Source organism: Geotrypetes seraphini, chromosome 18, assembly GCF_902459505.1.
Source record: "Geotrypetes seraphini chromosome 18, aGeoSer1.1, whole genome shotgun sequence".
In the NCBI taxonomy this organism is placed as follows: domain Eukaryota; kingdom Metazoa; phylum Chordata; class Amphibia; order Gymnophiona; family Dermophiidae; genus Geotrypetes; species Geotrypetes seraphini.
The window spans coordinates 15317316-15344161 of NC_047101.1; the positions used below are offsets into that span (position 1 = coordinate 15317316).

Below are 26846 nucleotides of genomic sequence, written 5' to 3' on the forward strand. Positions count from 1 at the left end.
AGAATATTGATCAACCAGGAAGCCTCCATTGGCGACGAGCTACCCTGAGCCAAGTGACCAAGACATTGAGCTCCCCAACCGAGGAGACTGGCATCTGTGAGAAGTACTGTCCACTGGGACTGATCCAGACTCATTCCCTGAACCAGACTCATTCCCTGAACCAGATTGGAAGACTGTAGCTAGCAGCATAGGCTGTGAGGGACCGGAGAGTCCAGAACATGAATCTGTGGTGACCACCACTGAAGAAGTGCATATTGAAGAGGAAACATGTGATCCTGAGTCCACCTGACTACTTCCAGAACCATGCAGAAAATCCTGCACTCACCTGACTACTTCCAGAACCTGAAGAAAATCATGCATCTGAGGGCAACAACAATCCACGAGGGAGTTAATTTTCAACTGCAATCTCAACACCCGGGCCTCAGGAAAGAAGACTCTCTCCAAGCCGGTGTCGAAGAAAACTCCAAGATAATCCAAATGCTGAGACAGAGACAACTAGCTTTTGGACAGGTTAACCACCCAGCACAGAGACTGCAGAAACTCCACAACTCGAGCCATGACCCGGGAGCTTTCCTGAAAGGACTTCACTCGAATCAACCAGTCATTCAGATTTTGATGAGCCAGAATGCCCTTCTTGTGCAAGGCAGATGTCACCACCATAATCTTGGTGAAGGTCTGTGGAGCCGTGGCCAATCCAAAGGAAGCACACAAAACTGATAGTGCTTTCCCAAAATCGCAAAATGAAGGAAACGCTGATGGGAGGACTGAATGGGAACATGCAGGTAAGGCCTTCATCAGATCAAAAGAAGTCAGAAATTCCCCAGGCTGAACCACCAGAATTACAAATTTCAGTCTTTCCATATGAAAAGACGGAACCCAGAGTGTCCTGTTGACACCTTTCAGATCCAAAATGGGCCGAAAAGACCCTCCCTTCTTGGGCACCACAAAGTAAATGGAGTACCTGCTGGTACAAATCTCCTAAGGAAGCATGGGGACTACCACTTTGAGGTCCAGCAACCTTTGAAGCGTCTGATGAAATGCCCACTTCTTCCAAGTTGCTTGAAAAGGAGAAGAGAGGAACGATCTGGTAAGGGATGGGAAAACTCTAGAGCATAGCCGTCCCGAATCACTTCTAGGACCCAATGATCTGTTGTGATCTTGGTCCACGCCCGGTAAAACTTCCTCAAGTGGATTCCCACCAGAACTGGGGGGAAGGGCCCGCAGTGAGTCATTGAGCCAGACGAGCAGGGGAGGAGCCACCGACGGAGTCCCTAAATGGACTGCATGCGCTGAAAGAAGTGACCTCTGGAAGGAAAAGGGGCCAAGCCCCAGCCAGGACAGTACCTACGAAAATCAGACAAACGCCCCTTGTGTGGCACAACTCCACTGCACTTGATGAAGTTGGTCCTCCAGAAGCTGAGGCATCTAAGAGTCACTCAAGGCTTGAACCAGCTTATTCAACTCCTCTCCAAAAAGGAAGGAACCTTGAAATGGGAATTTACTGAGCTTAGGACTTAGAGGCCACATCCACCAACCAACCCTGAAGCTACAGGGTATGGGCGAGTCGCCACTCTGAAGGCCATGGACTTGGCTGAAGCCCTCAACAGGTCATACATGGCATCCGAGAGATGAGAAGCGCCAAGTTCAATCGTAGCCACCTCCTGATCCACTAAAGACCAATTAGCTGACTCCCGGTCAAGGACCTGCTCAGACCACTGAAAACAAGCTTGGGCCACCAGACCACCACATATCACCTCCTGGACACTCAAAGCAGCCACATCAAGCTTGGGATTCACCAGCATTCCCTGCCGTTGAGCAGTGCACGCGTGAAGGGAAACACTGCACTCCCGACACCCAAAGCAGACACCTGTTCTCCCTTGAAGCAGCTGGAACACTGCATGCACACCAGCCATATCCACTGCTCAGCATGCACATAAAGTGCACCACTTCTGCATTTTAAAAGTGCTCATAACGTATATGCAGGAGACCTACACATAAAAACACCGGTTAAACAGTTGCCTCAGGTCCTTTTAGTTTCTCTTGTCTGTGGTAAGCTTTTGTTTGGGGGGGGGGGGGGGAACCGACAATCAACCTCAGCCCATAGTTGCAAAAACTAATAGAACAGACCCCACTGGCTCTCTAAACTGTGTGCCTAAAGGGTGGCCAGACATACAGTTGAGGCGCCTCTAAAGTAGTAAAACTTGGGGAAGTGAAGGAAATGGGGGACACAACCCTTCTGAGTGTGGCACCCCCGAGGTCGGGAGGACCTCCAAGAGGGTGCCCCAAGCTCTGTCTGGACAGCAAAAGGGACAAAAGAAAGGTTACTAGACAGATCCAACAGGCCCAAACTAACCAAAGGAAAGACTGCACAGGCTTACCACCAACATCTGTTGAAGACTGAGAACAGACTGATTGTAGATGGGACTGCATAACCCACTTGTACTATTGCCAAAAGTCATTATGTCTCAGTCTCCACCTGAGGGTTGAAACGCCTTCAGAAATAATAGGCGTCGGGAATCATTTAGCAACTCACGATAAAGCGTTGCCTTCCCTTCTTTATTTTTCTATATTTTCAATTTTTTCTTTTTTATTCTATATCAGCGGTTTTGCACATTATATATTTTACATATTTAATGAGCTGTTTTGCACATATTATTCATTCATAAGGTTTCTTCTATATGCACTTTACAAAAAGTTTTCTTAAGCTATAAATTTATCAAATCTCAAATTAACTTTTAAAAGAATTCTTTAAGGTTTCATTAATTCACTACATTGATATGAATTAACATTTTAAGTTTTTTTTCTTATTCATTTTCTTTTTTCATTAAATATAAAAATACAATAATACATATTACAATAATACTATAAAGTTATTACTATAAAGTTATTACTAAAAAATAATACATTTTAATAAGATTCAAATGTGTCATTATAATAAATCTAAGGATATTAACTTTATTTGGGAATAAAGCGTTAATAAATTCATAAGGGAATAAAATTTAAATTTAAACAGTTGAACAAATAAAAAATTGTTTGGTAGGGGGTGTTGGACATAGATGATTATAATAATATAAAGGACAGGAACCTGTAATGGTATACATCATAAGAGATTCCAAAGACTGAAGTCTGTATAATTTATGATATGTCCACCACGTTTTGGTTTTAATATTCAATAAGGAATATTGATTTAGTATTTATAATTAATTTTTTCATATATATAATCTTTGGAAATTAATGATTTATTAGATGCCACAATGGCTTTGATATAGTTATAAGCATAGTTAGAATTGATTCGCGCAATAAGCATTATCTTCCCTCCTAATTTTTCTTGTTATCAATTATTTGAGTTTTAGGGATGATAGATATTTAAGGCCTCCTAACACATCAGTCTCCACCTGCTTGCAGATGAGCATAAACCCATCTGTTCCTGTGCTGGTCTGGAGGGATGCTAAAGAACAGTGAATAGTATGTGCTGTCTTTCTTAGCCTGTTGTGTGTACTGAAGTCCAATTCTCCCTAGCTGATTTTAGGACCATGTCAAAAGGTTGTTTTGCCACACTCTGGCTATTTTATATCTTAGGCATTCCATATAACGTTTTAAGGATTTTAAAATGTATAAAATGTAACTTCCATTTAAAAACTGGGACATCATGTTTGTACCTATCATACCTTGTCTGACAATATATACTAGCTCTGTATTATAGAACAAAAGCTGAAATTCTCACTTTAACTCATTGAGTATTAAGATAGAGATAAGCCTCAGTATATTAATACTGTCCTTAAAGCCATTCTGTTCTCCAAGGCCTGAGGATGTTTCATTTGCTCCAAATTCCTTCAGATAACCAAGCTTAGCTAAAACTGGAAGTCTTCAGTCGGACAAGTCAAATGCAACAAATTGTTAATGGATCAGACAGTGATGGCTTGCCTTACACCAGACATGTCAAACTCTGACCCGCGGGGTGTTCAAAATTGGCCCGCCAGACATTTTAAACTTTATAGTAAATCTGGCCCGCCAGCACGAATCGATGCCACTCTTCATTCGCGTCTGCCTTCACCTGGTCTCCTCTTCAAAGCAGCCTGCTGAGGATTTCCGGCCGGCTGTAGCAAACCTCACTCTCCACCTTGGTAGCATGTTCCCTCTGATGTGATCCTGTACGTCAGAGGGAACGTGTTACCAAGGTGTTGAAGAGGAGACCAGGTGAACGCAGATGCGAATGAAGAGCAGCAGCAGCGGTTCATGCCAATGGGCCAGAAGAGACCAGGAAGTTGGGATGGAAGGAGGGTAGGAACGGCGGGCCTATTCTGAAGGTGAGACTGAGAAGAAGAAGAAGGGGGGGGGGGGGAACATACAGGCCTTCAGGACAGGGACAAGCCCTGGTGTAGAAGTAACCTGAGGGAGAGAAGAAGAGATCCAGATGTGCATATGCTGGACTGAGTGGAGGGTGGGGTGGGGAAGAAATAAAACAGAGAAGAGGGAAGGAACCGAAAGAGAAAGAAGTGGACACAAGGGATGGTGTGGAGGGGGGATAGAGATACTGGATAGGAGGGTAGTTGGGAAGAGAAACGGAGAAATGGTGGACCCTGAGGTGGTGGGGAAAGAGGGAGAGATGCTGGTTGAAAGGGTAGTTGGGAGGGGGGATAGAGATACTGGATAGGAGGGTAGTTGGGAAGAGAAACGGAGAGATGGTGGATCTGGGGATGGTGGGGGTCCATTGATGCAGCAGCAGATATGGACATGAAAAAAAGGAAAGATGCCAGACCTCTGGGGGAGGGAAGGGAAACTGAAGGGGAGGACAGAGATGGAAGATGGATGGTTAGCACGGAGAAAGAAGAAAACGACAAATAGGCAGGAGACCCTGGCAAGCGAGTTATCAGAAGACAACCAGAGCCTAATGTAGAACAAAATGTAGAAAAAATAATTTTATTTTCTGTTTTGTGATTACAATATTTATTTTGTTTACACCACAGAACTGGTGTGGGGTTGGAGACGTTGTAACCCTATACTTCTACTAAGACTAAGCCTTAGTCACTTAAGGGCCCTTTTATTAAGGTGCATAGTTAGCGCGCGCTAAATCAGTTAGCGTACCTTAATTAAATGACCCCTAATTATCTTAATTAAAAATTCAGCCCGCGGCTTAGCCTTTTTTTCAGATTTCAGCCCCTTATGTGATTGAGTTTGATACCCCTGCCTTACACCATTCAGGAAAATAGTTAAGGCATTTCGGTTAAACAGATATTTTTATTGCTGAAGCGTATAGCTCCTCCAATTAATAGCAGGATTGTACTACACAACCAACTAGGGTTAATGAAACATGGGTGTAAATAGAATTTGTTTCAGTGGTGAATGTTATTGTGTATATTGGTTATCATTTGCCTTGAACTGTGGATGGGCAGGCTATATGTATTTTAAAGTATTTAGCTATTTATGTACTATATACACAATAGTTAGCTTAATCACTTAATTACAAAAAAGGAGGTAATAACTAGGGTGATGTGGTATAAAAGATGAAGGCAAACCATTTGTAGACTGCAAAAAAAGAAACAAAAAAACCCCCAAAACAACCCAAAAGCAGCTCTGCTTTTATCAGCCAGTCCTCCATCTTATTATTGGCCCTATTTGTCATTGTGAAGCCATTACTTATATATTCAGTATGTCACAAAAGTGAAGCTTCACAGTTTTTGCAATACACAATTTTTGCAATCTTAAAAAAGCAATGGAAATTCATAGCACCAATACAAAGGAGGGAGGGGAAGGGACTCATACTAGGCTCATGTAAACTAAGCAGTAGCACATTCATTAAAAAAAAAAAAAAAAAAAAAATCTGACCTCAATTTTCAATATAAAATCCAACAGAGGAAATGTGGCATAATTTCTACTTCCTGCTTTCTGAGGAGGAGAGACTGCTGGCTTTTATAGGAACTTTTATAAATCTCATACAGTTTTATTTTGTAATAACTTGCTTTGTGTCGCAGAGAGATTGCTAATGAAATTGGTTTATTGCTCTCCATGATGATTTGACAAAAAGTGTTTTATAAAAGGGAAAAAGACTTACAAATTCCCTTTGGGTAAGAATTTTATGAAATAAGAATATATAAAACAGCATAAAAAATATTTGTGTATACTGTACACATGCACATTTAGCCAGTCTTTGTTGAATTATATTATTGTATATTTATGACCGAGACCATACAGTTGAATACAAATAAGCATAGCATATATTAAATCACTCGATTTGACAACACTGCTGCTTGTGACATCTGCATGAGATGCTTTGAGAAATATGTGATAGTCCCGTGCATTTAAGTAATTTTAATTTCATGATTTTTATTATTTTAAGTAATTGACTATATTAATTTACTTTATTTGGGTTTGTTAATTGTTATTGTTTTTAGTTGATACCCTCGACGCAGCCTGTGGGCAAAACTTGGCCATATCAAGTATGTTATTGAATAAATCACACTACTTTTCATCCTGCATTTAATCTGCTTTGTGGTTTTTGTTGCACATTCATTTAGACAACCCTCATCTTATGCATGAAGGTAATTTTAAAAGGGTTAGGCACTATCAAATACATATGGTCTTTCATGTGTGTTAAGTAGAGAGTTTAGAAAAGCAGTTACCGTATTTACACACATACCTGCAGTATTTACTGTTTTAGAGGGGTATATCTGAGCATTTCTTGGGCACATATACATCAAACTTCTCTGTCAGCATTTACACCTGCTCCCAGGACTAAGGGCTCCTTTTACAAAGCTGCGCTAGCGTTTTAAGCGTGCGCTGCAGATTAGCGCGCGCTGCTCCCTATGCTACAACTAACGCCAGCTCAATGGAGGTGTTAGCATCTAGCGCGCGCGCTAAAACCGCTAGCGCAGCTTAGTAAAAGGAGCCCTAAATATTGGCTTTTTGGACTTGTGATTACCCTCACACATTTAACATACTTTCAAAAATTCAATAAATTTGATTTTTGGATTTGGGCTCCTTAATTGTCTATATTTGAGCATGCTGTTCTTTAAGTGCCAGCACTTGTTTGCAGGATGCAACAATCCACCATGTCAAACAGAGTCCTCAGTGTAGCTCTTTAGACTTTACTTTTTGTAAAATGGCTAATTCCACTATATATGTTGCTAACCACGTGCTTCTTCCACAGCCTTAAATGCATCTTACAAAAGAATCTACATTCAACAAGCCTTTTATAAAATAAATTGCAAATTGTGAACATTAATTTGGATGTCCCTTTTCATACCTAGATAACAAAACTGGCTTTAATGGTTGGGTTCCGTTTTTTAAACCGTTCCAAAGTTGAATTTGTATGTAACTTGGATTCTATATTCTTCCCACCTTCTCCACCTCCTTGAGGTTCTTACATTCCATTCCATACATCCCGCTGTTCCTTCTCCACATTAAACATTACTCCCTCTCATCTCTTTTCCCTATTCATCTCTACCTCAACTCTTCTCCCACCACCATATCCAATAATTCTCTCTACCTCCCTATGCCCAACAATTCTTCTCTTTCCTCATCTCCTCATGTGCACCATCTCTTTCCCTCTCACTCAAGACACCCAATTCTCCCTTTCTATTCCCTCCCCCACTCCCTCCATTCTTCCATCCTATGGCTCATGCTCCCCCTACCTCCATTCTGTGCCCCCCTCTGGTGGGTGTTTACCTTCTTCTGGAAAGTTCCTTCCTCCTTCCAACTGCAGTCGTTTCTCTGCACAAAGCTGCAGGCGGCAGCTGGAGGGAGGGAGGGAGAGATAGGATCGTTTTGGAACTCGGGATGGAGGGATAGGGGCACATTGGGACTCAGGAGGAAAAGAAAGGGGAATGTTGGGACACCAAAAGTACAACAGGACCCCCCCATTCATAAATACGAGTCCGACTTAAGTCAGATGCTCGTAAAACGGGGACTGTCTGTATTTAGATTTGTTAAATTTAAAATCAAATTAATAATCAAAAAATCTGTAAAATTACAAAAAAAACGATCTGTATCGTCATGTTTACAATCCAGTTACAAGAGAAAGACTTTCCTAATAAAAACTACAAAAATCATCTACAGACTAACCTTTTTCAGTTGCTGGGAGGGAAGCTGTTTCTTCTTGAGGAGCTCTGTCAGGTTCTTGGGGTGGTACAACCATGGCAAGCGTATGGACAGGTACCCGTGGAACCTATAAAATTCAGTTTAATGGAAGATAAGATTATCAAAGGTATAAATCTACTTTCTGTTAGTCCCTAGAGGATTCCATATGCTAAGGGGTTCAATCCCAACCCACAGTCCAGGTATTGCAGAAATCTACATCTTTTCTGAACACATGCTCCACCCCCCTCCACCCCCAATAGTGTGAGAGACAGTAAACAAACCTTAGTTCAGTCCCAAAGTCAAGCACATACATGCAAATCCAGGACAGAATCCCCAGCAACATAAGTAACTCAGGAACTGGTTTGCTCTGCAAAATATTAACAAGTAATAAACAGGCTCAAAGGCAACTCAGAAAAATCATTGAGGAACAATGTAAAACCAACCTGCTGTGTGCAACGAACACACCAAGCAAGACCTTCAGTAATGTGTATATAGTCAAAGAAACTCTCCACAGGATCTGGCAACTGGTTGGAAAATCTTCAAGTCTGTAATGAAAGTAACCAAGGCAGACAGGAACAGGCTACTCCAAACGAGTGAATACAGAGAGGGCGGATCATATGGAATCCTCCAGGGACTAACAAAGAAGATTATCGAAAGTATAAACCTAATCTTCCATTCTGATACATCCCTTCCGGATTCCATATGCAAGGTGATGTACCAAAGCCACGGTAGCTAGGTAGGGACAGAAGAGCCTGCCCTCAAAAAAGAGGTCCCGAAAAACGGCATCAGAATGTGCCGCCACATCCATTCGGTAAAACCGGGTAAAAGTATGAAGAGAGGACCAAGTAGCTGCCCTGCAAATTTCATCAGGATGGATCACGTGAGATTCCACCCACGACGCAGCCACACTTCTCGTCAAGAGTACTGTAAGTGAAATTGGTGGCTACGTGCAATGTATATCGCAGAAATAGCCCTTCAAATCCATTGAGCAATTGAGGACTTGGATGCCAGCCTACCATGGTGAGGCGTAGCAGTGAGAACAAAAAGAGTGATCAGATAGCCCAGAACTCAATTCATCCTTTCCAAATAAAGGAGCAAGATCCTCCAGACATCTAATTTGCGGAAGATCTGATCTTCGCACTCTAACCTGTTGTATGAAATGCAGGCAATCTAACCTCCTGATTGACTCGGAAAGCCGAGACCACTGTCAACAAGAAGAAAGGTACAGTATGGAGGAAAACACTCACATCTAATACAAAAAAAAGGTTCTCTGCACGAAAAGAGCAAAAACTCCAAAATACACCATGCTGAAACGGTGACCAGAAAATCATCCTACAGAAGTTCAAAGGGAGCCTCATCAAGGTCTGTAAAACAATATTGAGAGTCCACGAAGGGAAAGGAGGATGCAAGGGAGGACACGAACGAAGTGTCCCCCTCATACACCTGGTCAGATCTAAGAGAGCAATAAGTGAACTAGCTCTGCTGCGTGCTGGAAAACAAGCAAAGCCTGCAACCTGAACTTTCAGGGAGGCCACTGCCAGACTTCTGACTAAACTCTCCTGAAGGAAAACCAGGACTACTTAACTGGGAGCCTGCTCAGGTTCCACCTAATTACTAGCACTCCCCTGAGAGAAAAGCCTATCAGGCTGTGGCAGAAGAAGCCAAAGTAGAGGGTACTTCAAGCGCAAAAGAGTTGAGATAACTACCTCCAAATAACCGCTCATCATCAAGGCTGAGCACTCAAGAGGCATGCTGTAAGACCAAAACACCATGGGTTCTTCAAGGACACCAGTCCCTCACTGAGACGCTATTAATGAAAAGGGAACTGGAGCTTCTCGTCTCGTGGGGTGGTAAGGCCAATCTGGAGCCACTAGACACACCAAGCCGGAATGCGTCGCTGTCCGACGGAGACCTATTAGAGGCCATTGGGGGAGGGAGGAGAACGTCTTACAGGAACTAGTGAGCCTGCCGGGGCCAAACCAATGGCTGACCCTAACCTCCATACTGTTAGTTGACTGAAATGGTGCCCGGACTTCGAAATCTCTGCCAAAGCCAAAAAGACCCTCTGGGGCAAACACTGGCTCTTATAAGGGCAGACAGAATGGCTCATATGAGAGGAACCAGGCTCCCGAGAAAACTGAGAAAGACAGAAGCAGCGCTTCCACCCAGTGGAATGCCGCTGATCTTTCTTGCCCGAGATATATAGATATAAAGTTTTTAAGTTTTATTTAAAATTTGATTAATCGCCTAATCAAAATTGAAGGTGATGCACAATGCTAAAATAATTTACAGCCACGTACAAGGGAATAATACAAAGCCATGATGTGACTGACAAGACAAACGGAACCATTGGGAAGGCCGCAGTAGTGAAGAAATTTGTACTGCTGGTCTTTTGGAAGGGGCTGGTCAAAGCTCCAACCCTTGTTGCAGACCAGGAGTCCACTACCCCTGAACTGAGTAGGCCTGCAAGGAGACCCAACAGGCTGGCATCCATACTAAGAGTTATCCACCCTGAAATCTGAAGCCAGTCCTGGCCAAGAGCCACCCCCTAAAGCCACAAGCTCAAATTGCTACTAGCTGGCTCCGTCCAGGGGAGCGGCATCTGAAGGGGGAAAAACTCAGCGGAGATCACCAAGATATGAGGGACTCCCATCAAGGGCGCATGGGCACTCTGGCCCAGGGGATCACCTCCAAGGAGGCTGCCCAAGACCCCAGAACCTGCAGATAAAACCAGGCCAAGAGATCTGGCAGTCCAAGAGAATCCTGATCCATTGACGAAGATTCTGACTACTTGCCTTGACAAGAAACACACAACCCTGTCTGGAGATGAAGATAAGCCCCAGAATCTTAAGGGATTGGGAGGACGCTCAGCATCTTCTCCTCAACCTGCCAATGCCTGCAGCAGAGACATTACCGTCCCCACTGCACCTTCGTACACCCAACAAGCTAGAGCCTGGAGCACCCGCAGTCCTAGGAAGGGAGGGCTTGAGCCCCCTGCTGGCAGAAAGTCACCTCAACTACAAATCACTGACGAAAGTGCGGGAGCCATCGCATGGCCAAGGGCTGAGCTGTGAACTAAAAATGCTGTGCAATACTTTGTGCTCCATTCCTGGCAGTGTACAAATCCAAGCTAAAGGCCCACTTTTTTAAATTGCTTTCAACTAAACTCCCACTTACTGCTGTCAGATACCTATACCCACTGTATCATTTCCTCTACCATCTCTCCAACCCTGAAATGTCCTGTCTAAATTAGATTGTAAGTAGAGAATGACACAGTGACAAAATTCATCACCGTCCCCGTGGATAACCGCGGGAAACCATCTCCATGTATTCTCTAAGGAGAGAGAGAAGAATCAGAGTATTAATGGATCCAGCCACTGTCCCTCAAGCCTTGCATTGATGAATGCTGGTGTAGAAGGTCTGAGGTTGAGATAGACACTAAAGAATGACATGGGAACGGTGATGAATTTTGTCACCGTGTCATTCTCTAATTGTAAGCTCTTCTGAGCAGGGACTGTCTATTGTATGTTAAAATGTACAGCGCTGTGTACGCCTTTTCAACGCTATATTAAATAGTAGTAGTAGTAGTAGTACTGTTGCATAACATGGAAACTCAGATACCTGCAATACTCTGGCCATAATGAAATATGAAAGAAAGCCTCTGAGAACCAAGGAAACTAGAAACTGGAGACAGCAGCTAGTACCATGTACTCCGTTGTCAATTTGGAAAAAGGGAATTCGCAAGAAATGGATGACCCACTGTAGAACCAGAATGTGTCTCCAATTCTCCAAGCCTTTCTGGCACGAGGAAGCATAAGGAGCATCCGCCTACGCCCCCATTCGTAGACCAGAACAGGGTCCAGCATCCCAAAGACTAAGGGAAGCTGCAGAATATCACAGACCTGGGACTCTGTTGTTGTCCAGAAACCAAGCTGGCGGCAGGCAAAGGAGGACTAACAAGTGTCCAATGAAAGTCAAGTCCACTTCTGATAAAACAGAAGACGATAACCTGCGAGTGAAGAACTCACCCCAGGCAACATCGACACTTTCCTCTTTTTTGAGACATAGCCACTGCACAGGAACCTGAGGACGCTTGGAATTGGAACCGGAGGGCTCGCTGCAGGGAACACCACAAGGGGAATTTCTCCTTTTAAAAGAACCAGCGACCGGGACAACTGTACTTAAGGGACAACAAAACACAGGGGAGGTAAAGCACTCAACTGAACAAACTAGTATTGCACAAGTACCTTCTTTTGCTCCTATTAGGCCCCCAGAGGTTACACTGGATTCGCTTTGGGATCTGGTTTCCAGTTTGGGAAATTCCCTCAATCCTCAGATAAAGAATTTGGAAAAGGAATTAGAATTCCAGAGAGAAGAAATTAAAACTGTGAAACAAGACATTGTAGTAATAAAAACTGAAATTCAGGAAGAAAAGAAGGACTTAAAAATGCTTAAGAGTAACCAAGATTTAATTGTGAAAGATAACCTTATTATGAGAAGAAAATTGGAAGTACTTGAAAATAATAGTCGGTTTAACAATTTGTGTTTGATTAATTTTCCAAAGGTCTTGTCAATTTCTCCAGGAGAAATGATAAAACGTTACTTTCTGGAAATCCTAAAAATTCCTGAGAATTCTTTGCCACCATTGTCAAGAGTGTATTATTTGCCTAATAAAAAAAATCAGGATTCTCAAAAAAAAGACGAGGATGGAAAACCACAGGAAAATTCTTTGGATGTTACTGCTTTATTGGAACAATCTGATAGAGAGGTGGCTAGTCCAGCCACTCTCCTACTGACTGTGGCCTTGGCTCCGGACAGAGATTGGATCCTTAAACTTTTCTTTAAAAATAGATCTAGAGACTTCCTTGGCTTCCATATTCAAGTTTTTCCTGATGTTTCGAGAGAAACTCAAAAGAGAAGGAGGGAATTTTTATTATTAAAAGCAGGTGTGACCCAGATAGGGGGATTATTTTTTCTTAGATACTCCTGTAAGTGTGTAATCAGGTATAATTCCCTTAAATACATTTTCTTTGAACCGTCTCATTTGATGGCCTTCCTCTCCATGAAGCGCCTTGAAAAAGAGAAACATCAATGTCTCAATAATTAATTTAAGCTCTCTTTTAGCAACAGATGACGTGATTTGGTTTAATTTGTTATTGTATTATATTTACTCCTAATTCCTTAATCTTGGATCCAATGTTGAGGACTAGTGTGGGATTAAGTTGAAATTTTATTACCTTTTATATAATTTTGGTTTATTTTTAAGTTTGGGAATAATTAATGATATGTTTTCTTGATCGCACTTTTCTGAACAAGATTATATGCTTGTTAAATAATTTGAAAAATTTATAAATAAAAAAAAAAGGAATTGGAACCATTGTAACATGGTCATAGCCCTGGGAATGACTCTAGGAGGAAAAATCTAAGGATCCTTGATGACACCTGAAGCAGGGATGAAGAAAACTATGACCCCCCCCCCCTCCTGATGTTTAGCAAAACTGGTGCACAGGGAACAACATAGGGTGGTGTTCTAAACCCCTAACTAGAGGGCAGCCAGACCTAAACCAACAAGATTCCCACCCCTGAAAGATGACCGCTGAAGGTAATCCTTGAGGCAGCGCCCTCATCCACACACAGTCCAAAGAGTTCGGCTCTCAGACTCTGCACCATTAGAAAATGTACTAAGAACCCAAATGAGATCATAAAGGGTGCTCCGCATCGCAGTCACACCAACCAGCACCAGAGGATAACAGGCATGCACCTCCACAGAGGACATATTACACAGACCGGAACGACAGTCACACGCCATAAAGGAAGTGGCCACCACTACTCAGCTACCTGAGGATGCTAGAAAAGAAAATTTTGAAGCATAACAGCCTCCTGCGATCCTGAGAATCCTGAACTTCACTCCATCACTAGGGAGGGCTGCGAACTGGAAAACCTGCGCCATGGTGGAATCTACCTCAGGCTGTTCAAACCTGCCAAAAAGCAGGATTCAGGTGATAAAGAGTAGATATAGCTTTAGGAGATAAAAGAGCCATCTGGGGATCACATTGTTCTGAAACCAGTTCCAGGAGCTGTGGACAGAATGGAAAAGGCACAGGAGAATGGTCCAGGACTGAAGCCTGGAAGGTGGAAAATCCAAATGGAGCTCTATCAGAACATCAGTCGTAAAGCGGCGGACAGAAGCCCGCTTAAAATAAAAAGGATCAGTATCTCCAAATCCAGATGCTCAGAGTGGGCGAGGAGACCAGGCTCAGCAAAGGCAGCAGCCGGATCCAACTTAAATACAGTGGCAGGAGACAGAAAAAACATAAAATTTGCATGGCAACTACTGCAATCGAGGTCTGGCACGGCCAGACAAGAGAGCTCCCGAACAGTGCCAAAACGATTCAAATTGGAGAATTATTTTAAGCGGTGTCAATCAATCAATTTCAGAGCAAATTATAATCTGCTGAAGACTAATTTCTTATATATGATAATAAAGAAGTCAAAATAAATAATTTTAAAACATTTTACAATTATGAGGCAATCTTAGTACCAATAACGATGTAAACATACATATATTAGTTAAGAGAACACTTCATTTATATCTTGATTTAGCCCTCAAGTTTCAATTTCCAAGTTTATTCAAATCTTACTATCTCACACCAAGGGTGAACCTCCTGGCCAGTTTACAATCTAAAATTTCCCTATCTATACCACAGGCCCTAGAACAGGGAAGGTCAGGCTAGAGAAACAGCAGCTTGGTATTATGACACTCAAAATGCATCTAGGCATAATTCTTCCTTCACATATTTTGTTTCTAAACAAGGACAGACCACACTTGGGGATGAAAATGAATTCAATGGCAGAAAAGAAAGAGCAGGCTGATAGGAAGAGGGCAACGATAAAGGGATACAAACTAAGTGAGGAACAATGAAGCAGTGAGGAAGATGGAAGATGACAAGAGAACAAAATGACAGAATATGAAATGGGAAAGGGGATAAGCAAAGTTTGGTATAAGACAACAGATTAGAAATGGAGAAATCCAGGACAACAACAAGCAGAGACTATAAATGATAAACTCTAGGCAGGCTTTATGATAATTTTGTTGTGTCTTAAATTACTGCATATGTTTTATTGTAGGCCACTTGGAATTAATTGCATTGACAGCACTTAAGATACCAAATCTAGAGTGGAAGAGAGATAAAGAATGGGGTGCGAATGAAAAGAAAGGAACATGTTTTGGTTTTCTTGTGGTTTTTTGGGGGGCAGGAAGCCAGTATGAAAGAGGAGAATGGAAAGAATTGGAAAATAGAAAATGTTTGGGGATCAGAAGAGCTGAAAGAAGGCAGATTAACTTAATTACTTCAGTCACTGCCATCATCATACTACCGGGTAACCTGCACCTGCGCATCCCCCCTCCCCAACGGAATGAACAATCAACTATAACTTGGCCCCACAAAAGGTTGGGAACAACTGCCTAAGTTAAGCACACTTATTTCATAACACTACCAAGTGCAAACACTACAAGTTCTGAATACTTCTGAAATCTTTTTTCACTTTGGTAATAAACACACAGTAATTGTATGCATAAAATATTTCTCCAATAATTAAAGTTCTCAACATAGCAATTGAATTCTGCTGTTCTTGCTCTATCAGTACAAATATATATAGTTAAATTGTTCCCCAACTTTGTATAAGCTTTACTCTTTCAATAAATGTAACAGCCGCCATACTGGGTCAGACCAATGGACCATCTAGCCAATCCAACAAAGGCCAATCCAGACCACAGTACCTGGCAGAAATTTAAATGGTAGCGACATGCCATGAGACTGATCCAGAGCAGGAAGTGGCTTCCCCCATGTCCAACTCAATAGACTATGGACTTTTCCTCCAGGAACTTGTCCAAACCCATTAGTACCTTGCTTTTTTAATACTGTTTGTTTCCCAATTTTGCAACTGTTTCTCTTACCTGAGATTGATCATGAGAGGGTGGAGTAAGTTGAGACATGTCTGTGGTTGGAACTGGCAAAACATTGTTTGGATAATCCAATAAATATGAAACAACGTTAGTGTGACCACCTTTTGCTGCTTCAATAAGCATTGTAGAACCATCCTATTTAAGATTGGGGAGACAGAAGAGGTAAATACTGATAATTTACAAATGGATCCATGTCATCCAAGCATAAATTCACAAAATATTTTTATACTAGCAAGATTAGACATACTAAGTTTTATAATTTCCTGCTAATACATAGAAACAAGATAATGTACCACTGAGGATGTTTTCCACATACTGCATCAAAAGTTAAAAATCCAATTAACTGTGCATAATAAATGACACACGGTTCAGTATCTAGGAATACAATAGGGAGAAATAAAGAAAACAAATAAGTCACAATATAATTTGCATACTACCTTCAGCCTATGAGTAGGGTCAGCTCCGTGTGCCAGAAGAAGTTCAACAACTGCAAGGTGACCACCTGCACATGCCAGCGACACAACTGTGTGATCGTTATTTGCTGTAGCCCTGTTAATATTAGCACCTGCAAAACATTAAATGAGTTATATGGCAGTTTTGTGTTCTTTAAAAATATTAATAAAGAAATTTGGAAAAGTGTATACAAGATAACAAAATTACCTTTACTAATAAGAAATTGTACAGTGCATAAATGGCCAGCTCTCGCAGCTTTCATTAAAGGTGTTCTTCCACCTTCAGATTCATGTTCCTGTCAAAGTTAACAAAATGCGTGAGGATTTAACATTCATAGGGTCCTAAGAGTTTTAATATGGACTGGACTAAACTTGAAATATTGTCAAAAGTTAGAAGTGTTTGCACTATATTACTTCACAAGGTCCTTTTTTTCATTATGTATCAACAGTAAATGGCTTTTGTTTTTTAAGAGATATTCTGATCTTCTGATTAGATGTTATGAACCAAACACGAAAGTGAGTTTTGTAGTGTAATGCATAAAACAAGGGAAAAATTAGTTCTTACCTAAAAAAAAAAAAAATTATTCCTTTAGTTACAAAAGATCAGTCCAAACTAGTGGGTTATGCCCATTTACCAAAAGAGAACTAATGAGGTATACTTTATAGAATGCTATGCACCCTGACTCAACCAGTACTGTACACTTCTTCCTCCATATTTGCGGGTTCGACAGTTGAGACGTCGATTTGCGGTTTTCATCTTACTGACTACACATACACCACTGAATGAGATCATCCTGGAGTGCTGTGAAAAAAGTTCAGCATTTGCTTCAGCGTGATCGGGCAAACGGCAACGTACAAGATGATAATAATAATAATAACTTTATTCTTGTATACCGCAATACCATGGAAGTTCAATGCGGTTAACAGAGGAAGAGACTGTACATTTACAGTGAAGTTACAAACATGGCAATGATAAGGCTTATAATATATAGGTGTAACGAGGACAGACCATTTAGATAAACAGAATCGATTATGAGAGATGTGGATGAAGACACCGAAGATCCACTTCCACTGCTTGAGGCGGCACCTGGTGCTCACTTATCCTCTGTCTCCTCCTCCTGCACCGCATGTGGAACATGTACAGGATGACAAGGATGAAGACACCGCCTAAATAAGAGATCGGTACGTGTTATAGTATTATGTTTAACATTATTAAGAATTACAGTACTGTATAGGAACCATGCAATACAGTAACTTTTGTTTTTCTTAAACAATCATGAATACTAATAAGTTTTTATTTGCAATTTCACGGTATTCACGAGGGCTATACCACAATCCCCGCGAATATGAAAGCGAAAAGTTATTTGCGATTTTTGGGTATTCACATGCAGTCTGACCCTAACCCCCATGAATATGGAGGGAGAAGTGTATTTCGATAGCTAAGTAGAGTGACTTTGTAAGCAAAGAGTTCTACCTCCTTAACAAATATAACTGAAATAGTAGAACAAGACTAAAAGCTTGTGCCTATGAACAAAAGAAACTCACAAATATCAATGAGTAATAAGCAAGGGTGGATTTTGGACTGATCTTTTGTGACTAAGGGAAAGAAAATCATCAACAGGTAAGAACTAGTTTGTCCTTCCTCATCAAAGGATCGATCTGGACTAATGGGAAGTATTAAAGCAGTCAGGTTGGGAAGGAGCCCCTGCAGAGAGAATCTTAGCTCCAAAAGAAGCCTCTGCCCTAGCTGCTACATTCAGATAATGCTTTCAAAATATGAGATCACGTAGCTATCTACAAATTTCTTCTAAAGAAATAGCTTGGACCTCAGACAAAGAAGTCGAAAGGGCTCGAGTCAAGTGAGTTTTAATACTCAAAAGGAAGAGATTTTCTTGTCAAATAAGCTAAGGGGATAGCTTCTTTTAACCATCTAACAGGTACCTTGGAGCAGCCAAGTTTTTCTTAAGAGCTGAAAAAGAGGTGGTCCGAACATCTTTAGTCAATATGAATCAGGGTGGATGAAAATAAGTGATTTTTAAGTCAATTTTTTAAAATTTAAATTGGATTTTTCTTCATAAAGTTGAGGAAAAATCTATCTAAAAGATAGTTTTCTAATTAAAATATATTACAGTCCAAAAGTTATTCATCATGAAATAAGAATTGTTTTTGTTATGTGGCAGGAGACTTTCAATTTTTTCGCAAATACATTCCATCAATCCATTCCTAATGTCATTGGCATGATTTAAATCAAGCCTGTTTGACTAGTGGTTTAAATTGTGATTTAAATCAAATCTACCCTGATAGAAATTTCCAAGTAAGTAAGGATAGCTCCAATGAATATGCATAGGGCAGATTTGTATGCATGTCACTTCCATTATATGCAAATCTCTCTCATGCATATTCATTAGTGCTATCCTGAAAACCTGACTGGCTGGTAGTCCCCCAGGATAGGGTTAGGAATCACTGCTTTAGAGAGATTCAAAGGGATGTTTCTGAAAAGCTTGTAGAACTAAATTAAGATTCCATTCTGGACAAGGTTTTCAAAGAGGAAGATACAAATGATTAACCTCTTTAAGGAACACCTGGAGGAGCTCCAATAGATATTCATTGAATATGTCCTCTATAACAAGCCAGAGCATCTACCTGAACCTTAAGGAAATTAAGAGCCAAGTCCTTTAGAAAACATTCTTGAAGGAATGCTAAGATCTGATGTAAGGTGGCACTGAAAGGAGAAATGGTTCTCTTGACTATACATCACAATCTCCAGATCCTGGCATATGCTATAGAGGTAGATCTCTTGCAAGCTAGTAAAGTGAGGGCAGACAGTTGTTGAGCCCAAGATAAGCATGCTCTTGCAGCATAAGAACTGCAGATCATGGATTGCAGACTTAAAACTCTTATTTCAAATGTCAGTTCTAAGGACGATTCCAGCTTGCAGTCATGAACATCTTTAAGAGCTGTTCCCCTTCTCTAGGAATAATTGTTTTCTTGGTTAACAGTTTAGGACATCTACCTTGGGTAAGGTAAACTTCTCCACTTCAGTGGAAAGAATGGGATAAAAGGCGACATGTGACCCTTGCTACCTTAAGACTGGCATTGGGGACCTCCCATAGAGCTGAAATGAGCTCCTGCAGTGCTTTATGAATTTGAAAAATCTTTGGAGGTTTCTTTGTGCTTGACATAATAGACAGTGTGACCAAGAATTTTGGGGGAGGGATATTCAGCATTTCATATGATTTAGTAAGGAATAAGGGTAGCTCCCCTGAGGAAAAGCCCAGCAGCCATGGGGTCATCCCCTTCCATTTCCTCCTCACAAAATTCATGAGACATTAAATGGTCTGAAGCTACAGATAAATCTCTATATGGAGATGGAGGTGAAAACATTTCAACATCTCTCAATGTATCTAATCTGTGCTTTTTAACATAGTGTTTAGAGAGCTGAGGAGAAACTGCAACAGGCTGGGCATGCTTAAGCATAAAAGCCCGATTAAGAAAAAGCCCAAATTCTGGGGGGAAAAGGCATAGAAGACATATTTGGCACAGAATATCAGTCTCTAACCCCAGGTTGACAGAAAAAGCACAGTTACTTACCATAACAGGTGTTATTCAGGGACAGCAGGCAGATATTCTCACATATGGGTGACGTCATCCACAGAGCCCCCGGTACAGACACTAAAAGTGCATCGCTACTTTAACAAATTTAAAAAGTTTGCGATAGTCCACACCTCGCATGCGCAAGTGCCTTACCGCCCAATGTAGGTACATGGTTCCTCAGTTCAGTAAGCCAGATAAGAAGCCAACCAGGGGAGGTGGGTGGGTTGTAAGACTATCTGCCTGCTGTCCCTGGATAATACCTGTTAAGGTAAGTAATTATGCTTTATTTCTGGACACATATGGGTGACCTCCAAGCTAACCAGAATGAGACAGTGGGAGTGCTGGACTTTAGGAAAAAAAATTTTGTAATACTAACTGGTCAAAGTGCTCATCCCACCTGGAAAAAGATTCCAGACAGTAATGTGAGGTGAATGTATGAACCGAGGACCAAGTAGCAGCTTTGCAGATTTCGTCAATAGGAATAGATTGAAGGAAAGCTACTGAAGCTGCCATAGCTTGAACTTTATGGGCTGCGACACGGCTCTCCAGTTGCAGCCTAGCCTGAGCATAACAGAACGATATACAGGAAGCCAACCAGTTGGAAATCATTCTTTTGGAAACAGGATGTCCCAACTTGCTAGGATCAAAGAAGACAAAAAGTTGAGTAGATGTTCTAAGCGGCTTTGTTCTGTTGAGGTAATAGGCCAAAGCTCACTTGCAATCCAGAATATGAAGAGCTGTTTCTCCTAAATGAGAATGAGGCTTAGGAAAAAATACTGGAAGCACAATCGACTGATTGAGATGAAATTCAGTGACAACTTTTGGCAGAAACTTTGGATGTGTGCAAAGAACCACTTTGTCATGGTGGAACACAGTAAATGGTGGATCTGCCACTAACGCTTGAAGCTCACTCACTCTTCTGGAAGTGAGTGCAATGAGAAAAACAACTTTCCAGGTAAGATACTCGAGATGAGCCATAGACATTGGTTCAAATGGAGGCTTCATCAATCTAATAAGCACCACATTGAGGTGCCAGACTACTGGAAGTGGCTTGAGAGGTGGTTTAACATTGAAAAGACCCTTCATGAATCTGGAGATAAGTGGATGAGAAGTGAGATGTTTACCATCAATTGGTTGATGAAAAGCTGCAATAGGACTGAGATGGACTCAAACAGAGGTAGATTTGAGTCCAAATCAGACAAATGAAGAAGGTAATCCAAGACTAGTGAAACTGAGATGGATTTTGAGTCATAATGATGAAAACTACACCAAGAAGAAAAAAACAAATCTACTTCTGCCGATAGCATTGCTGAATGGCTGGTTTCCTGGAGGCTTCTAGAATAAGTCGAACAGGCTGAGAAAGATGAAGATCAGTTGAATTCAGCCCAAGAGATACCAAGCTGTCAGGTGTAGCAACTGAAGGTTGGGGTGTAGAATTGCATCTTGACTCTGCATAAGAAGAGATGGAAATATCGGTAGAGGCATTGGCTCCCTGGCACTGAGCTGAAGTAGAAGGGAGAACCAAAGTTGCCTGGGCCACCGAGGAGCTATGAGAATCATGGTGGCTCATTCCTGCTGGACTTTGACAAGGGTCTTTAGAATGAGAGGAGTAAATAGAAACGCATAGAGAAACTTGCGTGTCCAATCCAGCAGAAAAGCATCTGCCTCCAGATGGTGAGGTGAGTAAAGTCTAGAACGGAACTGGGGCAACTTATTGTGGGGAGATGCAAACAAGTCCACTTGAGGAATGCCCTACTGAGCAAAGATGGGATGGAGAGCTGCAGAGTTGAGCGTCCATTCGTGAGGCTGAAGAATTCTGCCGAGTTTGTCTGCTAAGTAATTCTGTTCCCCCTGAATGGAGACTGCTCTCAGGTAGATGTTCTGAAGGGACCAACGCATAAACTTTTGATGGCGTAGATTTTTTCAAAGTAGACTCCACTACCAGGGATTGATGAAGGAGATGAGGTTTATCAAATCCTGAGAGAGAAATTTTATACAAGAATCCAACTCTGTGGGTGCCACTGGTACCGAGAGAGACAATTACCAATTTTTGTAAAGAGTCTCTCTCAGAATCCCATGTAAAGGAAGCTTGAGTATATTCTTAGGTGGCTGATCATAATCCAAAGTTTCCAGAAACTTCTCACTGTATTTGGCATTAGCCTCCAATTTTACAGAAAGATCCTTTCCCATTTGTCGAATAATTTGAGTAAAGGAAAGCTTTTCAGTGGGAGAAGAAGCTCTAGCAGGAGAATGTCTTGGAGTATTTTGATGCAGTAGAATCATCAGCATCGGGATTGGAGTCATCCTGTAGAAAAGAAGGAGAACGGTGCTTTGACCGATGCCGGTCCAGTGTTTGAGTCTCCAAATGTTTTCGTTTACAGGACACTCTCCCTGACTTCATCGATCTCCTGTCCAAGTGTCTGGAAGATGAAGAATGACACTGAGTAGATGGGGACCGGTGCTTGGATGATCGATGCAGAAGTAAGCAGGACTGGATCAACGTCGAGAGTCCTTGGGATGGACCGATGGAGCGTTGATGGCACCGGAGGATCTGGCAGTGTTAGGCTCAGAATGGGCCGGTACCGGAGAGGTTAGCGTCGGGAGAAGTAGCTGAAACTGTTCCCCGAGTTCCTCTCGAAGCAAAGATATCATAGGTACTGCGACACGTTCCGGAGAGGATGATTCCAATGATGAAGCACCCCTTGACAGTGGAACTACAGGGACAGTCTACAGGGACTTCCGCTTGGTCGGCATAAACTGACTCAATGCCTTCGAGACCTGCAACCTTAACTGGGAAGACGATGGCTTCTTAGCCGGCTAATCTGATGGAGAGATGTGCGACACTGGAGTCAATGCTGGTGCCTCTGGCGGAGGCGCTGACTTAGACGCCGGGGGGCTTCGAAGTAGTCATGTCATCGGCGCATCTCCTTCCATGCTCACACCGAAGAGATTTTCTTGTTGAAGGATATAATTCTTGATGGTACGCTTTTGAAGAGAAGAGCAATGCGCGCATGATTGACCACAGTGTTCAGGACCCAAACACTGGAGGCACCAACTAGGAGAGTCTGTTAAAAAAATAGTGCAAGAACAAAGTGCACTTTTTAAAACCCATCGGCGGGCGTGACATTGACGGAACCACCGCCTCAGCCAAACTGAACTCAATGGCTGAGACACGGCTAAGGGCTCAACCAAGAAAAGAATCCGTGGACGGCTAAAAAAGAAAAAAAACACAAACAGTTAGTTTTATATTATTTCCCCAAAGAAAATAAAAAATAAAAAAAGGATAGACCAGAATGCGAGAGCGGGAAGGCAAGTGACAAAAAACAAAGACGGTTAGGAAATGCGACTTCAATGCTCCGCGGAAAAACGTAACTGAGGAGCTGCGTGCCTTCGTCAAGCGGGAAGGCACTTATGCATGCATGGTGTGGGCTATCACAAACTTTCTAAATTTGTTAAAGTGGTGACGCACTTTTAAAGTGTCCGTACTGGGGGCTACGTGGATGACGTTACCCATATGTGAAAATATGCTACCTGCTTGTCCTGGGATAATATGAGAAATTGCACTAGCCAGCAGAAGCAGCAAAACACCAAGAGGAATCTAAAATGGCCACTGCAGTTGCATGCTGTGACTGAGCCCGCTAAAACCGCAGCATCCTGCTGCATACTAGGACCCAATAAAATATCCAAATTTAGAGGTTATCGGGTCCTTTAAGGGCTGAACACACACTGAATTGTCCCGATGCCATTTTTCTGCTTCCACACCAGAATAAGCACTTAAGTAGTTCAGCAGCCATAAATTTAAATAAAGACAATCACCAGTAAGCTAAACACTGTTGGTCTGTTTAACTCAGAAGGGGGCACAAAAACAAACAACGAAGGAGACCAGATGGGTGCTCAATCCTATTTATTAAACAGACTCGACACGATCATGTTTCGGCCAAGAGGGCCTGCCTCAGGAGTCTTAGTGTCGAATAATGAAACCAATGGTGTATCAATCCAAAATATCACCAATAGGAACACTGAAAAACCCAAAATAATAGCTGAAAGCGATTGCCGTGAACACCGTACAAAAGTAAAGCTGAACTTTTGTATGGCGCTCATGACAATCGTTGTCAGCTATTATTTTGTTTTTTTCAGTGTTCCTATTGGCAATACTTTGATATTTTGGATTGATACGCCATTTCAACTCATTACCCCTTAAACTCGGCTGAACCCTCCAAAGGAAAGGTAGATGACCACCAGAGATATGGTCTCAGAGATGTAGAGATGCTATCCAGCTGCTGGAAATAGAGAATATTGGCTGAGCTTATGGTACACAGCATTCTATAAAGCCCAGCAAATTAGTGCTCCTTCTTCATCTGCTGGCATATGGGCATAACCCATTAGCCTGGACTGATTCTTTGGTGAGAGGAAATTGCTATTATACCACTACCATATTGTCAAACTCATGATTCAATTTCTCCAATCTCTAACATTTGATAACAAATCTATAACCCAATACTAAGACAGGAAAGCTCATGAGGAAACAAAATTAGACAAAAAGTAACAGGTAAAATGCTAACTTTGCTGCACAAACTTAAATATATGATCTTATATACAATTACATACAAAATGAAATTAATCCATATAATTTGATTCAAATGGATGAAATTCATCATCAAAACATTCAAAATCTTATATCATTTTCAAACATATACAAAATAATTTTGAAAAGTTTAAATGCAAATATACAGTGTTTAGTTTACAAAAATGTTAAAAAGATTTACCAGGTCAGCTCCAGTTTGGAGCAATACATCTGCAACATCAGTATGTCCATTTTCACATGCATATGTCAAAGCTGTGTCTCCTGTAGCTGTTGTAGCATGGACATTTGCACCTATTAGAAAACACATTTGAAAAAAACAGCATGACTTGCTATCTCTTATACAAAGATAAGTTTATCTATATTTATACACTAGTTTTAAGAAGGTAAGAGGCAGACCATTAAGAACTGTCCATCTATATGCTGTATAAGCTATACATACAAATCAATACCAGTATTCACTAAAGGGCTCTTTTACAAAGCTGCTATAGTGATGCTGCCGCAGTAAATGCACAGAAGGCTCCTCAAACATGAACACCCTTCCCATTTACTTAAGAGGAGAAAACAATTTAGATAAATTTAAGAGCGAACTAAAAAGCTTTCTTTTCAAAGATGCTTTTGATACTTAAAAAGCTTGACTAAGTTTCATTTCATTTCCATAACCTTGTTAAGACTTATTCTAGCCCATCTACACCCTCCCAGCCATTGAAGCCCTCCCCAGCCCATCCTCCACCAAACGGCCATATACAGACACAGACCGTGCAAGTCTGCCCAGTATATTTAATCTTAATTTCCGATTCTAGATCCTGTGTGTTCATCCCACGCTTCTTTGAACTCAGTCATAGTTTTACTCTCCACCACCTTTCTCGGGAGCGCATTCCAGGCATCCACTACCCTCTCCGTAAAGTAGAATTTCCTAACATTGCCCCTGAATCTACCACCCCTCAACCTCAAATTATGTCCTCTGGTTTTACCATTTTCCTTTCTCTGAAAAAGATTTTGTTCTACGTTAATACCCTTCAAGTATTTGAACGACTGAATCATATCTCCCCTCTCTCCTTTCCTCTAGGGCAGGGGTGCCCACACTTTATGGGCTTGCAAGCTACTTTTATAATGACTAAGTCAAAATGATCTACCAACAATAAAATAAAAAAAAAACCACAAAGCACACTGAAAGGCAGAGAAAATGTTAATTATTCATATTCCGGGTTTTTTCAAAGAGGTCACGGCAGATGACTCTATGCAATGTCACCTCAGTAACAAAATACAAAAATAGACAAATACACCCCCTCCCTTTTTACTAAACCACAATAGTAGGTTTTAGCACAGGGAGTTACGCTGAATGCCTCGTGCTGCTCTCAATGCTCATAGGCTCCCTGCGCTAAAAAACGCTATTGCGGTTTAGTAAAAGGGAGCCATAGTGCAAAATATAGACAGCAGATATAAATTCTCAAAACCGACACATTTTGATCACTAAATTGAAAATAAAATCATTTTTTCCTACCTTTGCTGTTTGGTGATTTCATGAGTCTCTGGTTGCACTTTCCCCTTCTGACTGTGCATCCAATCTTTCTTCCTTTCTTTCAGCCTCCTGTATGTTTCCTCTCCTCCAGACCTCATTCTCTCCCCCAACTTTTTCTTTCTGTCTCTCTGTTCCCCCTTCTTTCTGTCTCCCTGTGTGCCCCCTTTCTTTCTTTCTCCGTGCCCTCCCCCAAGCCACTCGGTTTGCTGCCACCGCCATCGGGGAACAGCCCCCAAGCCACCGCTGTCCCAAGCTTTCCCTGCAAAAGCGTCGCGCTGACCAGCATTCCACTCCCTGACGTCAATTCTGATGTAGGAGAGGAAGTTCCGGGCCAACAAGGCATTTCTCCTCATTCCATCCAGCCTGAGCCCCATCTCTCCTTGATCCAGCATTTCCCTTCTGTGTCTGTCAGAATTACCATTCCACCTATTTTCCAGCATCACCCTTCTTTGTGTCCATCTCACCTATATCCCTATCTCACCACTTTTTCAGAATCTTCATTTGTCTCTGTCCTTGTCTTTACCCCATGTTCACCATTTGCCCTTTCAATGTCTTTATCTCCCCCCCCACACTTTTTCAGCATTACTTCTATGTCTCTATTTCACCTCCTCTTCATGTCCCCTCTGTATCTCTATCCTTATTCAGTAGGTCCTG

At 41.7% G+C, this 26846-nt stretch overlaps 1 protein-coding gene across 1 annotated transcript in view; it reads right to left on the bottom strand.

Annotated features, from left to right (window-relative positions):
* Positions 1–26846, bottom strand: part of LOC117351828 (ankyrin repeat and KH domain-containing protein 1-like) — a 167376-nt gene that overhangs the window by 95166 nt on the left and 45364 nt on the right. Inside the window, 5 exon segments of the mRNA XM_033927673.1 lie at positions 8062–8164; positions 16034–16177; positions 16480–16607; positions 16703–16790; positions 24855–24964. Of these exon segments, the coding sequence (XP_033783564.1) occupies positions 8062–8164; positions 16034–16177; positions 16480–16607; positions 16703–16790; positions 24855–24964 (573 nt within the window).